Source organism: Thermobia domestica, chromosome 9 (genome assembly GCF_964235325.1).
Source record: "Thermobia domestica chromosome 9, izTheDome1.hap1.1, whole genome shotgun sequence".
Lineage (NCBI taxonomy): Eukaryota > Metazoa > Arthropoda > Insecta > Zygentoma > Lepismatidae > Thermobia > Thermobia domestica.
Window position 1 is genome coordinate 209,244,156 of NC_137462.1, and position 14,397 is coordinate 209,258,552.

Here is a 14,397-nt window from a genome sequence, read left to right on the forward strand (position 1 = left end):
TAAAGTACAGACAAACAATATTGATGAACAAATGTATTCCCCTTGATTCATAATTTTATCCAGGTTTATTGTATATTATGTCTGTTTTATTTTATTTTTTAAATTCTAATATAAGGAGTAAAATAGTGTTCACAAAAGCGAAAGAAATAGTTTGATACTGACCATAGTGAACGTATTATTATAAATTTAAAATATTTAGCATGGAATTCTACTTTGCATGTAATTGATTTCTTTTAACTTACTCCGCCTTAAATCTGAATAGCTAAAGATATATGCTATTGCTTATTTGTGCTAGCGAAAGAAGCATCCGTATTCCCCTTGAACTATAATTCTATCAAGGTTTATTATCTGTTTTGTCTGTTTTATTTTTTAAATTCTAATATAAGGAGTAAAATAGTGTTCACAATAAGCGAAAGAAATAATTTGATGCTGACCATAGTGAACATATTATTATAAATTAAAAATTATTTAAGTGTTTTCAGAAAGGTGCATAGTTTAATGAATGCCTGTCATTCCAGACGCTGATTGTCGTCTTTTTGGGCACATGGGATCAAGTATTTGGTAAACGGTGCAGTGTATGTATGGAGAGCTATTTAAAATCGTGCTTGCCGATAAGGTGACTGTGTCCAATAACAGTGAATTCAAGATGTGATAACTTTATAAAGTTTTTGTGATACATAATTTTTACAAGTATATCGTACTTCAACAAATTGGAATCCTGATTAATTCTACAAAATATAAAAACTGTATTTGATCAAAAAGTACATCAAATACTTCATCACATGTGTCCATATAAAAGACTACTGGGTAGCATCTGAACTGATGTGCATTTATTAAACCAACATTTGTGGAGCTTAAAAATAGGTAAGAGTTTTATAAAGGCAAATAGTTATAGTAGTGGACCAACTGAACAAACCTACTATAATGTCACAAAAACTTGTCATACTTCATTTTTCTTTTCTATCCACCTACCACAGTATGCTGTCTTATTTTCATTTTCAGTATACACTTTCGGTAGTACATCTTCAAATTTAAACACCAGTGTTTTTTACGAAATGGGTTCAATGAGTAATGGGTGTCAGTTTCTGAACAAATGTGCAGTTTTTGCATATCTTCTGCAATCATGCATATCTTGGACATGATTTTTCTTGTTTATATGAAGGGTTGGTATCTTAATGAATATATAGAGAACTTGGAGAATTGAAGAAATCGTTCAGATCTAGAGATCGCATCGATACCAAATTTGTGTTTGTACATTTATATATCTGGTGCGTTAAAAAACGTGTACACACTTTAAACTGTCATAGAAAATCTATTTTCCAACCTACAAGGTTATATTTCTGGGAAAAAATAATGTTCTACTTTGGGGTGGCACTGGAAGTTTGAGAATGTTGCTGCGGTTCAGAGACAGTGGATCCGTGAGTACGAGACGGATCCACATTCAGGGGTAACAATTACATGTCTACGAAAGAAATTCGAAGTTCATGGAACAGGCGTGATGTGCAGAAAGGCCGATCAAGGCGACCTCGCACTTGTAGCTGAATTTTGAGTTACATTCCTGGAACTATTTTAGCATTCACCTAAAAATCTTCAAGTCAGTGGTCACGTGAGAGCGGTGTAAATGCTAGTGTGTGCTGTACATAATGAAGCGTGTGTACATACCAAAGCTGATACAACAGCTGGGTAGCGGCGGCCCAGATTGCAGGATAAAATTTTGTGAATGGGTTCAGGAATGGATTCACACGTGAACCGGAGTTTATGGATAGTGTTGTTTCGTCGGATGAAGCACAATTTAACTTAATGAAACTGTCAATAGGTATAATTGTGTGTACGGGGCTGAAGATAATGCCCACATTACTGTTGAAAAGGCTGTGAATTTGGCTGGTGTAGATGTGTGTTGTGGTTTGTCTCCCAGGACTCGTTGAACTTTTGAGTTTTGACGGTAGTTACTGGAGAAAAGTACCTAACAATGCTTGCTGATTCTATTTTCCCTACCATTCGTGCAATGTACGGTTATGACATTTTTTTTTTAAACCAACAAGATGGAGCTCCGCCTCATACCTTGATCAGAATGTATCAGGGCAGTGAATACGACGCAGGGGAGCAATTGAATTTCCTGCACGCTCTCCAGATTTTACGCCGCTCGATTTTTTCTTGTGCGGTACAGTAAAAGATATGATGTACCGTCGTAAACTACATAACTGGGGTACACCTTGGGGTGAGATTCAAATCCAATAGGACACTTTGGTATTTGTGAAATCCAATAGGACATTTTGATGCGAAGGATGGAAACAGTCGTGTCTCATACTCAGAAATATAATAAATTTGAAGGCCACCATTTTGAACATTACTTTAAACACTATTTGAAACATTCAGTTTCACCAGAAAGTATACTTTATTTTTCAAATTAGACTGTAGCCTTACTTTTCCCAGACATTTAATCTTCGAGGTTGGAAAATAAATTTTATATGACAGTTCAAAGTGTCGATACGTTCTTTGAGGCACACAATTATATATATATATATATATATATATATATATATATATATATATATATATATATATATATATATCTCGAGAGAGAGAGGGGGGGAGTTGTCCCAGAAGTAATACGTCACACATTACTTTCTGACGCTACTATCCATCGCAGAGCGTTCCCGCCAGATGGGTTGTATAGTGGGGAGCTTTGGGAACACAGCGCATCGCACGGCAGTTGACTCTGACCTCCAGGAGCGTCAGGGCGCGCAATAGAGTGAACTCCGGTTTGGAAGTTGGCGTCAAAGAAATGGAGAAATTCGTGGAGCAGCTATACACTATCAAATTTTGCGTCAAATTGGGCATGGAAGACCTCAGCCGACACTTATCGGATGATTCAAGAGGCCTTTGGTGAGGACTCTGACCAAATCCCAGTCGGATATGTGGCACAAAATATTCAGAGAAGGTTGAGAAAATTTCACAGATGAAGTTCATTCTGTATGCCCTGCAACATTGCGTGGTAAAGATACTGTGGCCTGGTTGCGCGAGTTACTGAATTCTGATTGAAGAGTGAATGTTTAATTGTTAGGTGACACACTAAACATTTCGATTGTGACCGAAGAGTTGCAGATGCGGAAAGTATGCGGGAAACTCGTTCCAAGAGTTCTCACTGACCATCAGATAAGCAATCGAGTGGCTGTTTGTGTAGAATTTATCCAGTGTTGTGAAGAAGACCCTAGTATATATATATATATATATATATATATATATATATATATTTTTTTTGACAATGTAATAACCGGTGATAGGACATAGATCTTTGAATGTGACCCTGCAACGAAAAGGAAGATCGCTGAATGGCACACGGAGCAGTCCCTTCCCCAAAAAGGGGAAAATGAGCAAGTCGAAAATCAAAGCCATGTTCATTGTATTTTCTGATGCTAAAGGGGGTGGTCCATTCTGAGTTTGTACCGATTGGGCAGACCGTGAACACCAAATTTTACGTAGAAGTCCTCAAAAAACTGAAACAAAGGATTAATGTTAGGAGTGAAATAAAGAATTCGTGAAAGCTTCACTGTGACAACGTTTCCAGCCACGCCACCCTTGTCGTTCACGACTACCGGCCCGGATCGGTGTTACAACGGTTCCGCAACCGCCCAATAGTCACGACTTGGCTCCACCAGTTTTCTTTGTTTCCGAAGGTTAAGGTGGATCACCACCCGGAAGTCAGTATAGGCATTAGTTCATTGCCTTAACCAATACGTAACGAAATGCCACATATTATAAGTGTTGCACTATAAAATAATGTTTTGCGTCAGCTACAACATAAGATACTATTTCCTGTTCTTATGTATTCTGTTACCTAAAAAGTAACATATAGGAGAAAAACATGATGAGTTTTAAGATGAGTACGCAACATGGCGCTTGCTGTTAGATTTCCTATTCCTGTGCTCAGTTTTATGAAATTTTTACTTACAACCATAAATTATTTTACAAGTAGTTATCTCATTATGGAATATGGATAATATAGGGCCGTTTTTCGTGTTATGTTTTACATTTTATCCAAATATTATTCTAAGTTTAAGAAAATAGTTTTAGCGGCTGAATCTCATGCTTGCGCAGAACGCCATAATGCGCCGTTGCCAAACTTGCATGTATACTGTCGTGGTCACAGTAGTAGGGCAATTGCTTGTTAGCGTTTAAAGTCCAGAGGCGGAATCTGGGGTACCGATCATTTTGGGTGTATAGTAGTTCTTAATACTGTGTTTGTAGCTCACCTATCTACCAAAGAACAAAAACATTATCAAAATTTCAAAATAGAATTTTAAAAATTGAGAAAACTGCGAAGTATCGAAGTTTGTGAATTACTTTTCATTTTTAAACTATTTATTGACACCTAAATATTATACATACGTGCAATATCACGATAGTTTCTTTGATCATTATTTTGAATGTTAAATATGAAATATGTGTTCTTTCTTTCATTTGGGTTAATTCTAACTGGGGGGGGGGGGGGGGGTAATACAAACCATGGAGGTAAATACAGGCTCCAGAACTGAGTACCTTGTTTGTGTCTAAATTGTGATTAAGGTAGAAAACAACGAGCCCTGCGGGGCTTTTACCCCCCTTCGCACGCTCAGCTATATTTTGTGAGGTAAGTAATTCTGGCCCCCAATAATTAGATTTATCCCTTTTTAGAGGGGTAAAAGGAAAATAAAAACTCTTATTTCAATTCGTAGTAAATCATGTGTAAAATATGATCGTGTCTAAACACTTTTCTATCCGTAACTCCTGTGGCAACATCGCATGGGTCGCAATGTGCTCTGCCATCTAGGAGAAAGTTTTACCCTAAAGATGACTAGCGATCGAGCTTAAAGAAGAAATCCTTGAAATCATAGACATCAAAACGACTTCAACGAGGCTTTTAAAAGACGTCCTGGTTGAGGACTTTCAGTGGGTGTACAACGCATGAAAATGGGTCATACTTTGAAAATTTATAGGTGAATGTACTATTCTGATGAATAAACAATGAAGAAAAAAAAATGATGCATTACTTCTGGGACGAACCCTGTATATATATATTTGGCTTAGTTAAAAATAGGGTTGGCTGGTTTAAACCAGCTTTAAAAAAAAAAAAAAAAAAAAAAAAAAAAAAAAAAAAAAAAAAAAAAAAAAAAAAAACTGGTTTAAACCAAAAAACGAAAAACGTTCGTAAAAGGGGTAAATGTTCGTAAAATCTTGATGAACACACATTTGTGAGTTATCACATTTCACTCTCGTATATTATAGTATTATATTCATACCCATTCTTTACTCAAAGATATTAAACTACAAAAGCAACTTTATATATATATATATATATATATATATATATATATATATATGTGTGTGTGTGTGTGTGTGTGTCTGTGTGTGTGTGTGTGTGTTTTTTTTTGTTTGTTTGTTTGTTTATGAATGTTTCTTTTGTGATTTTTTATAGTTTATTATTTTTGTTATGCAGTTGCAATCGAAGAAAATTCTGAATATTGTTTCGTTTTAATAATGTTTACTGTTGATAAAATACATCGAGATGCCCTACTTTTTTGGGAGCGGGGTTATACAAACCTCACGAGAGGCATTTATTGAAATCTGAATTATTTTTATGTATAAATTGGTCAGAGCCAAAGTGGACTCAAATAATTCGTATCTTTATTGACTATTCTTACTGATATGCAAATTAAGTCGTGGTATTTCTTTAACTTGGACTAACAAAAGTCGCAGTGAACTAACTTGGACTAAATTAGTTCTTCTGTACAATGGTTTCACTTCTGCAACTGTTTATCTTTTTGTCCTTTTGAAATGATTCTTGATAATTATATTAACAAGTATGTAAAGATCAGTACAACATTTTTTTTATCAGGAGTCCTTCGTGAGTAAGTCGGCAGACGTATCGCATTTATGCCCAATTAGTCCCGGTTTCGAGTTCAAATGGAGAACAATTTCTCTCGGATGTAAGCCGAAAAGCCGTTTTTATTCCTCTTTAAGCTTATGTGACCCCTTTCAGCATAACCTGGTTGTTGTATAATAACACCAAGACGAAGCAAACTTATTTCTGTCCATATGGGATATAAATACGTAGAACAAATTATTAAAAAAAAAAAAAAAAAAAAAAAAAAAAAAAAAAAAAAACACGGGTTCAATAAAAAACCATGGTTTTTGCCAACCCTGGTTAAAAATATTTTTAATACGAGAAGTATTTTTTTCTTTTTTGAACGGTTTACTTTTAACACGTTCATAAAAAGGAGATTTCGACAAGGCGTTGGATGTGGCCGTTCCTTCTACGTGCTGTGTGCTAAACCCAAGTTGCGGCATGAAGAGGTCATCTATCAAGGACTTGAAAAGAAATTAAAAATTGAGTTTCGACTCGTATCTTAGACATATATTTTTACGTTTGTGTAAGCGTTTATGAATGAAGAGTAAAGTAAGTTTAAATGAGTGTTTTGGACGTCAGCGTTTTATTTTTATTTAAATTGTATGCATTTACACTATAGAGTCTACATCATTTTATGTTTCCTTCAACTAAGTTAGACATAATATAATTTATTATAAAATATGGACAATATTTTAATTTTTGTCTTCCTTTTTCTGTAACACAATTTTAAAACAAACTGTATAGCACTATGTTTCAGCCAAGTAAATCCTCGCGGTAAGCGGGTTTGCATATTCACTCTCCTAACTACAAAAACATTTACAATCGTTCGAAACCCAATCATTTCACGGATTTAACCTGTTTTACATAATTTCTTATGATGTAAAATTAATTGTGACTGGTGCGAAAAATACGTTTATACTTTGCAGGAGCTATAATTTCTAATTATTCAGCGTGAACTGAATCGTTTTTGACTGTAAACAAAAGCTAGTTGGCAGCAGGAAACCGCTTTATACAAATGTTCAAAGGAGGTTTCAGATAGCGTAAGAAATAGTCATGTAATTTGAGCGAGTAGTTTGTTAATGTTTCCAAACCCTAAACAAAGTTTTTATTTATTTATTTATTTTCTGGCGTGCTCCTAATTGAATCCGGGGACTGAAAGCATTTCTCTGAATGAATACTTTTGCATTCTTTCCTTCCAAATTCTATTAGGAGAGAATATTATTCGAATTGGGAATGTAAAATGCCATAGCTAAAAATAAAATACTAATTACGTTCAGTTTACTGCCCTCCCATTGATAACATAAAATGATTCAGTAAGTTTTTTTTTTTCTGAACAAATAGAATATTTCGTTTTTTTCTTGTTATGCAGTTTCAAATGGCAAAATCATAATTTCTGAGTCAGTGAATGAAAAAAATATAGTAAGTATAATGTGAACATTACTATGCATAACTATTTCTGGTGGGATGCTTATCTCAGATTAAGACTCGAGTACTGTCTCAGATTTCACATTAAATTACGTCCCTTCTTATCTGAACCTGATTGTTGAAAGCAAGGTTAAACTCGAATTAATTAGGGGGGGGGGGGGCGGTGGCTCACTGGTAGAGCGTTCACTACCGGTGCTTGGGGCCCCTGGTTCGATCCCAACTCGCGCCGTGTGGACTTTGTGGTAGATAAACACCGTGCTCGTGGGTTTTCTCGGAGTTCTACCGTTTCCTCCCACTTTCTTCATTTCACCATTTCATTCATTTCTCATCTTCACCGTTTCCTTTAGCCTAACCGGCATAACCGTGGGACGTAAAACTTAAAGATTTCTTTTCATTTTTTCGAATTAATTAGTCAGAGAGTGAATCTAACACGGTTACAAATTATAATAAAGTATGCCGTGTACGAGCGTTGCTTACCCGCTTCACCGAGTTGAAATAAAAACTATAAATGCACAACCCTTATGTCATGTTTGGTACAAACGACAGTAAAAATTAAATATTACTATTGTGGGCTGAATTTGGATTTAAACAGGATCAGAAGTTCCATTCTTTTACGACACTAATATCGATCATTTTTATATCTCCCCCAAGCTGCGGGGCTGAATTTGGATTTAAACGGCATCGGAAATGACATTGTTCATCTGAGCGACCCCGAGAGCTGTGGATTCGCCACTGATATCGGTCAATTTCGGTCATTTTAAAATATCTCCTCCTCCCCTGTGTTGTATTGTCAAAGAAAAGTGATAAAAGCATTCCCAGTCCTAAACCTCGTCTATGTTGAAAATTTGATTAAGAACGGTCAGGTGGTTTAAGCGATGCGAAGTCATAAAGTATTCACTTTCATTTTTATGTATTTTTCTATATCTGCCCCTCCTCATCCCGTAAGTTGCACCGTCAAAGTGAAATGATAAAAATCGTCTCAGGCCCGAACCTCATCTTTGTTGCAAGTTTAGAGATCGGTCTTGTGGTTCAAGAGTTACTAAGTTTTATTTATTTTTATGTATCTCCTCCCCCTCCTTCTCCGCTAGGTGTACTGTCAGAGTAAAATGATAAAAACCCTCCCAGGCCCGAACCTCATCTATGTTGAAAATTTGTTCGAGATCGGTCTGGGGGTTCAAGCGGTGCGAAGTTACATAGTCACTTTCATTTTCATGTATATAAAGTAACATTAGCATGTATACATATGTTAGGATTTGGTAATATTTTTACTATTCAGTGTTGTACACATTTGATTTTTATAATTAAAATTTTGCCAATAGATAAGAGACAAATGTAAATTCGCACATAAATTATCATTTCGCCCATGTAAATAAATACTGTATCGAGTTGATAATTTTTTTTTACAGTTTAACAACTTTAAAATTTTATATATATATTGAGCAGAAGTTGTCCAAGTTGTATTCGAATTCTGATTCGTCTTTGATTGGTACTTGATTCATTTAATTTTTGCTTGACGTCTGTTAATGCAACATAAGCCACATTTCTTTTTAATACTTTACTTTGATGGTCAGGCGAAGAAGTGTTACATACAGTTCTTCTGATTCTTTTCTCAACATACATCCAACAAAATATTTAATAGTGCTTTTTCCAGCGAAAGGCCCCAATACCCAGTGGCGGCTTGTGAGTATATGATATGGTAGTGCCACAACGTACACAATAAATAAGCACATATTTGTAAAAATAAAAAAAAAAAAGTACATGGAAAGGCACACATAACATTATTTTATTATAGTCACACACACACATATTATATATATATCTTCCCTTATAACGGATCACTTGCTTAACACACAATTTTAAATTACGCATTTGCTTTCCTAAATTTCCTACTTCCAGTTAATTTGTCGTCATATGATAGGAATGAAAACGGATATTTCACTAAATTACTTGCCGCATTCATCGTAATGTATTGTTCTAGTTTCACGGAAAGTAATTACAAATATAGAAAAAGAAGAAAACAGCACTACACTTAAATACTCAGCATCAAAACTTCGCAAAAATATATAATTGACAAGTTACATACACACACCACATTCAACACCACAAACACTCAGGCGCACAATGTGTTTATGTTTCAATCAGGGGGGGGGGGGGGATCATACCTGGGTTGACAATACAATAACGAAATAAACTTCAAATCGATTTTTGGGTCAAATCTAGATGGTACATATTGATATGTAATAAGTAACTACAGTAGTTTGGAAACACTGCAACAGGAACAAGTGAATCAGGAGTGACATGTTTGAATTTCAGGCGACTTAACTCCAAACCAAAGCCCCCTTTCCTAGAGCATCAAAACGTAAAACGAAACAAATCTCCCGCTTCGAGCCACCTTCGATCGTGGCACAAAACGCTAGTTATTTCTCCGTACTTTCCTCCTGCTCCCCAACTAACGAGCATGCACACAAACTATTTTTAGAACAGTCGGGAGAGCACGGGAGAACTTGGCACGAACAGAATAGAGATAGGTCTATATACTGCTAGCGTGCAAGTAATACTGAGCGCATCCAGTCACTGAGCGCGACTCAAACCAGCTTTTCGTGAGCAATGACGATGTTGCAAGTAAAGTATTGTGCATAAAATTAAAAAGTTTGTTATTTAGTAAGATGCAAATATTATTTATATTATTTTTTGTGTTATTTGTGGTAGTGCCACGGCACATTGACTCCCCTTCAGCGGCCGCCACTGCCAATACCTAATCCCCAGTGGAGATATTTTAATTTACTTCGTCGCATTTTTATTCCCTGCATAGACCAATGAACTGTCCTTGAATGAACTCAAACTTCCTTCGTGGTGAAGTATCTGAGATGAGGGCACATTCAATTGTATGAAAATAGAAACGGAAACAATGAAAATAGTGGTAGTCGCGTGTTTGTAGCATATTATATACGAGCGCTGACAATCAAGTAATGAGAATTGTTGAAAAAAAAAACAACAACTTTGCTTAAATTTTTAACCTGATCACCTTCAAAGTACTCCCCATGTGCCGGCACACACTTACTCCATCGGCGTTTTCATTGTTGGTAGCATCTCTGGAAGTCATCTTTTGGGATGCCTGCCGAAGCTCGGTTACAGCTGTTTGAATGTCTGTTTCTGTTTCAAAATGATGTCCTTTAAGAACTGCTTTCACCTTTGGGAACAGAAAAAAATCACACGAGGCGATGTCCGGTGAATAAGGAGGGTGTGGTAGCGCTGTAATGGATTTTGATGTCAAATACTGCCGAACAGACAATGCAGCCGCCCCAGTCCTCCGGTCATCTTTTTGTTGCTGTGTGAGGTTTTTCGGAACCAGTTTGGCACACACTTTTCGCATTCCCAAGTTTTCAGTTAATATCAGGCGCATTGTTTCTCGATTCATGTTCAGTTCATTCGCAATCATTTTCACGGTTAATCGTCTATCCGCTCGCACAACTTCCCTCACCCTGTCTGTATTCTCTTCCGTTCGTGTTGTTGTGGGTCGCCCACTGCAGTGTTGTTCTTCGATTGTTGTTCTGCCTTCCGCAAACATTTTGTGCCAACGATATCCCTGTGCCATTGATAACACTTAATTTCCAAAGGCCTGCTGAAGCTTCCGGTACGTTACCGTCGCAGTCTCGCCAAGTTTCACACAGAAGGAGATTGCGTAGCGCTGCTCAATATTATGTGCTTCCATTGTTGTGACGGGGATCCAACACATGGCCGCACTCTTCAACTTCTAATTCCACAATGAATAATATTTCGTGAGTGCCACGTGCTGTGCTAGTGGAGCAGGCCGAAAATCACACGCTGGCGGCACTTTCAGCCTGCAGGGTTGCCAGCATCAGCTGATAAAAAACATTCTCATTACTTTATTATCGGACCTCGTATTTCCTTATCGGGTTTTCATTGGCGCATCAGTTCAGAAATTCTTGAAGTATTTGTAACACTTTCTTTACTACAGTATTTTACAAATTGGGTAATGCTTTGTGAAAGTATAAAATCGTCAAATATTTGTTTGTGTATAAACTTAGGTTAGATGTGTACAATTTTGGTCATTTTATGTTTTTTTTTCAAACGTAATTTTAAATTTTAATTAAACCTCAGGAAAAAATAAGAGTAATGTTAATTAATAAACTCAGTATTGGTTTTGAGTGTTCTGTACAGTTCCATATATCACGAGGAATGAATATGACCTCGTTACAAATATATATATATATATATATATATATATATATATATATATATATATATATATATATATATATATTAGGAATTGCTATTCGCACCGATGGGTGGGATATGCGGATTCTTAGGCGTAGAATAAAAGTCTGGAGTAAAACAGAGAAGTGATATCATTTTTCACTTTTATAAATGAATGATGCGTACAGGACGTTTGCAAGAAATTTGATTACCTTTTTTTTTTTTAAGTGCTATATAATCTGTTGCAAATTAAAATTGAATAATAGAAATACGTGAGTGGAATAATTATGTGTCTATTTTGCAGGATGTCTGGTGGAGAGCGTAGAAAGCGAGCTTCTCGTGGGCAGGGATGGGAGGAAGCCAGTGGTGAGTTCTACCAAGAGAGTTACCCGTCGGATGTTGACATGGAGGCACTACAACGTGATCCGTCACGGATTGCAACTCTGCTTCCTAGTAAACAAATTCAGCATACTCTAGCAAGTAAGTTTTACAAGGAGTCACAAAATCTGTAATAAGCAAAATGTTTCTGGTACTTGATTATATGTACTTACAAGGAAAGTACTTGGGCTCAAATGGATGAATACGCACAAAAAGGAAAGCATATCTAATGTTAGCACCCCGAAAGCTAACAGTGATGTCCGTTTTTCTGCAAGATACTGTAAACGTCCTCAAGAGCAGAACAAAGTAGAACATATGCCATTAACTTCAGGGCTTCTATAAAGTATGTCCCCAGGCCATTTTTGCGGAAAAGGGTTGGGTGGATGGAAAAATCGGCGCACACGTATCCCATTATTTTTAGGAACACAGTTTGAATGAAAAAGCGTCCCAGGGTCCCCTTGAGGATTCCAGGCAGGATTCAACCTATATTTTCAAATGGTAAAGGGGGTGAAGTAGTATATCGTTGGAGAGGTATTGTGAAAAGAAAGAAGATGAAACAAGTTATTTTACGTTCAAGCAAATGGTGACGTTCATTTATCTGCAAGATGTTGGAAACCCACGAGAGGTCACGGTAGGAGGCGCACGTAGATAACGTGGTGTAACTATAAGTCCATATGATTATTCTCAATAAAATGATCAAAGCAGTACGGAAGACTACAGAATGCACAGCCAGATCGATTACACTTTTGAAAGCTTGCACAGGTTCACCATTGTCATAACTAGCTTTCTGCCATGCGTAACGAAGCGTTGGTCGATAAATATCATCCAAGAACTGATTGTAAATGACCGAATATAATTTCAGGAAAAAAAAAAAAACGATGTAAATCGGCTGCTGCACACGGGAAAGTAACTGGAAGTAACAGTAATTCACTTGGCGCACAATTTGTATTGCCGAAAGAAATATACGTCCAAAGGTTTAGCATATGTTGCAGTTTTTGGTTGAATTAGTTTCATATCGACACATTTTCCTACACAGGCATCCCGAAGGATATATTCACCCTCGTGTTCCGACCAAGAGTCACACAATACGAGCTATGTATCGTTGTCAGATAAATGTGAATTAATACGGACACAAAAAACTTGGTAAGATGTTCTTTCGTTATCTTCCCGCTTGCACTTGTGTCCACTACTACATTAGGAGGCCATCGTTCTTCCATGTCCTATGCAATACGGGGACCGAATTGACCACTGGATTCTTGAAAGCATATATACAATTTGTCAGCTACACGTCCATTTTTGTCTTCGGCGTTAGGAGGCCGGGGTTCGATTCCCAGCGGGAGCTCATGTGATTCGGATTCCACGTTAATCAGTAGGTCCCCTCTCATATAGCCTCGCTGCTGAAAGGAACGTTAAACTCAGAATAAACTCAACTCCATTTTTGCGGAAACAGTTGAGTGGATGGAAACATCGGTGCACACGTATCCCATTATTTTTCGGGGCACAGATGTTGAATGCAAACATATTGCCTCAGGGTCCACCGAAGGGTTTTATACAGGGTCCACCTCACTATTATCAAATAGTAAGGAGAGTCAAGTAGTAAATCGTTTGCAAGGTATCGTGAAAAGAAACAAGCTGCAAGAAATCTCGAGTGTGTATGCGTACCCTTGCAAAATGGTGATCACAAACTCCTTCATGACAACTGTGTTGACATTTTGACTGCCTACCATTTTGTACAGGGTAAGTGTAGAGACTCAAAACTTGTTTCACTTTGTTTCTTTTCACAATACTTTTCAACGATATACTACTTGACCCCTTACCATTTGAAAATTTTGGTTGGGCCCTGTCTGGGACCCTCTGAGGGACCATGGGACACATTTTTTTTCATTCAAAATGTGTGCCCGTAACAATAATGGGATACGTGTTCGCCGATTTTTCTATCCACCCAACCCTTTTCCGCAAAAATGACCCAGGGACAGACTTTATAGATGCCCTGTAGTTATGGCGCGTGCTCTACTTTGCGCTGCTCGTGCGGACATTTACAGCATCTTGCAGAAAAACGGACATCACTGTTTGCTTTCGGAGTGGCTTTCTTTTTTGTGCGTATTCAGCTGTTCGAGTCCAAGTACTTTCCTTGATAGTGGAACAGAGGAATATCAATGTATATAATTTCATATTTTGTATGTTTTTTGTTAGTAAACACCTATCATTCCTGTTTGCTGATAATCATTTTAGAAAATAATTTCATGTACACTGCTCGAGTGTAACAACTTTGATTACCGACTAAATGCTTTTTGGAGTATGGCTAAAACAATGTAAACACAGTGATTTCTATGAGACCGTCGGTTTCCATTAGAGTTTGCATACTATTTCAGAAATAATGCCATTTCGCTTTGTCGGCCAGTTTCAGGTCGTGCAGCAATTGCCATAGGTAAGAGTAAAATTACAAATATTTGCGCAGAATCTCCCACGCAGTCGATGCGAATTGCCTA

The 14,397-nt window shown here is 37.0% G+C and overlaps 1 protein-coding gene across 1 annotated transcript in view; it reads left to right on the forward strand.

The window, feature by feature from the left end:
* Positions 1 to 14,397, forward strand: part of LOC145660577 (transmembrane channel-like protein 7) — a 70,714-nt gene that overhangs the window by 18,519 nt on the left and 37,798 nt on the right. The window contains exon 2 of the mRNA XM_081725809.1: positions 11,835 to 12,010. Coding sequence (XP_081581935.1) covers positions 11,836 to 12,010 — 175 coding nt within the window. The 5' untranslated portion in view covers position 11,835. The remainder of the gene's footprint in view (positions 1 to 11,834; positions 12,011 to 14,397) is intronic.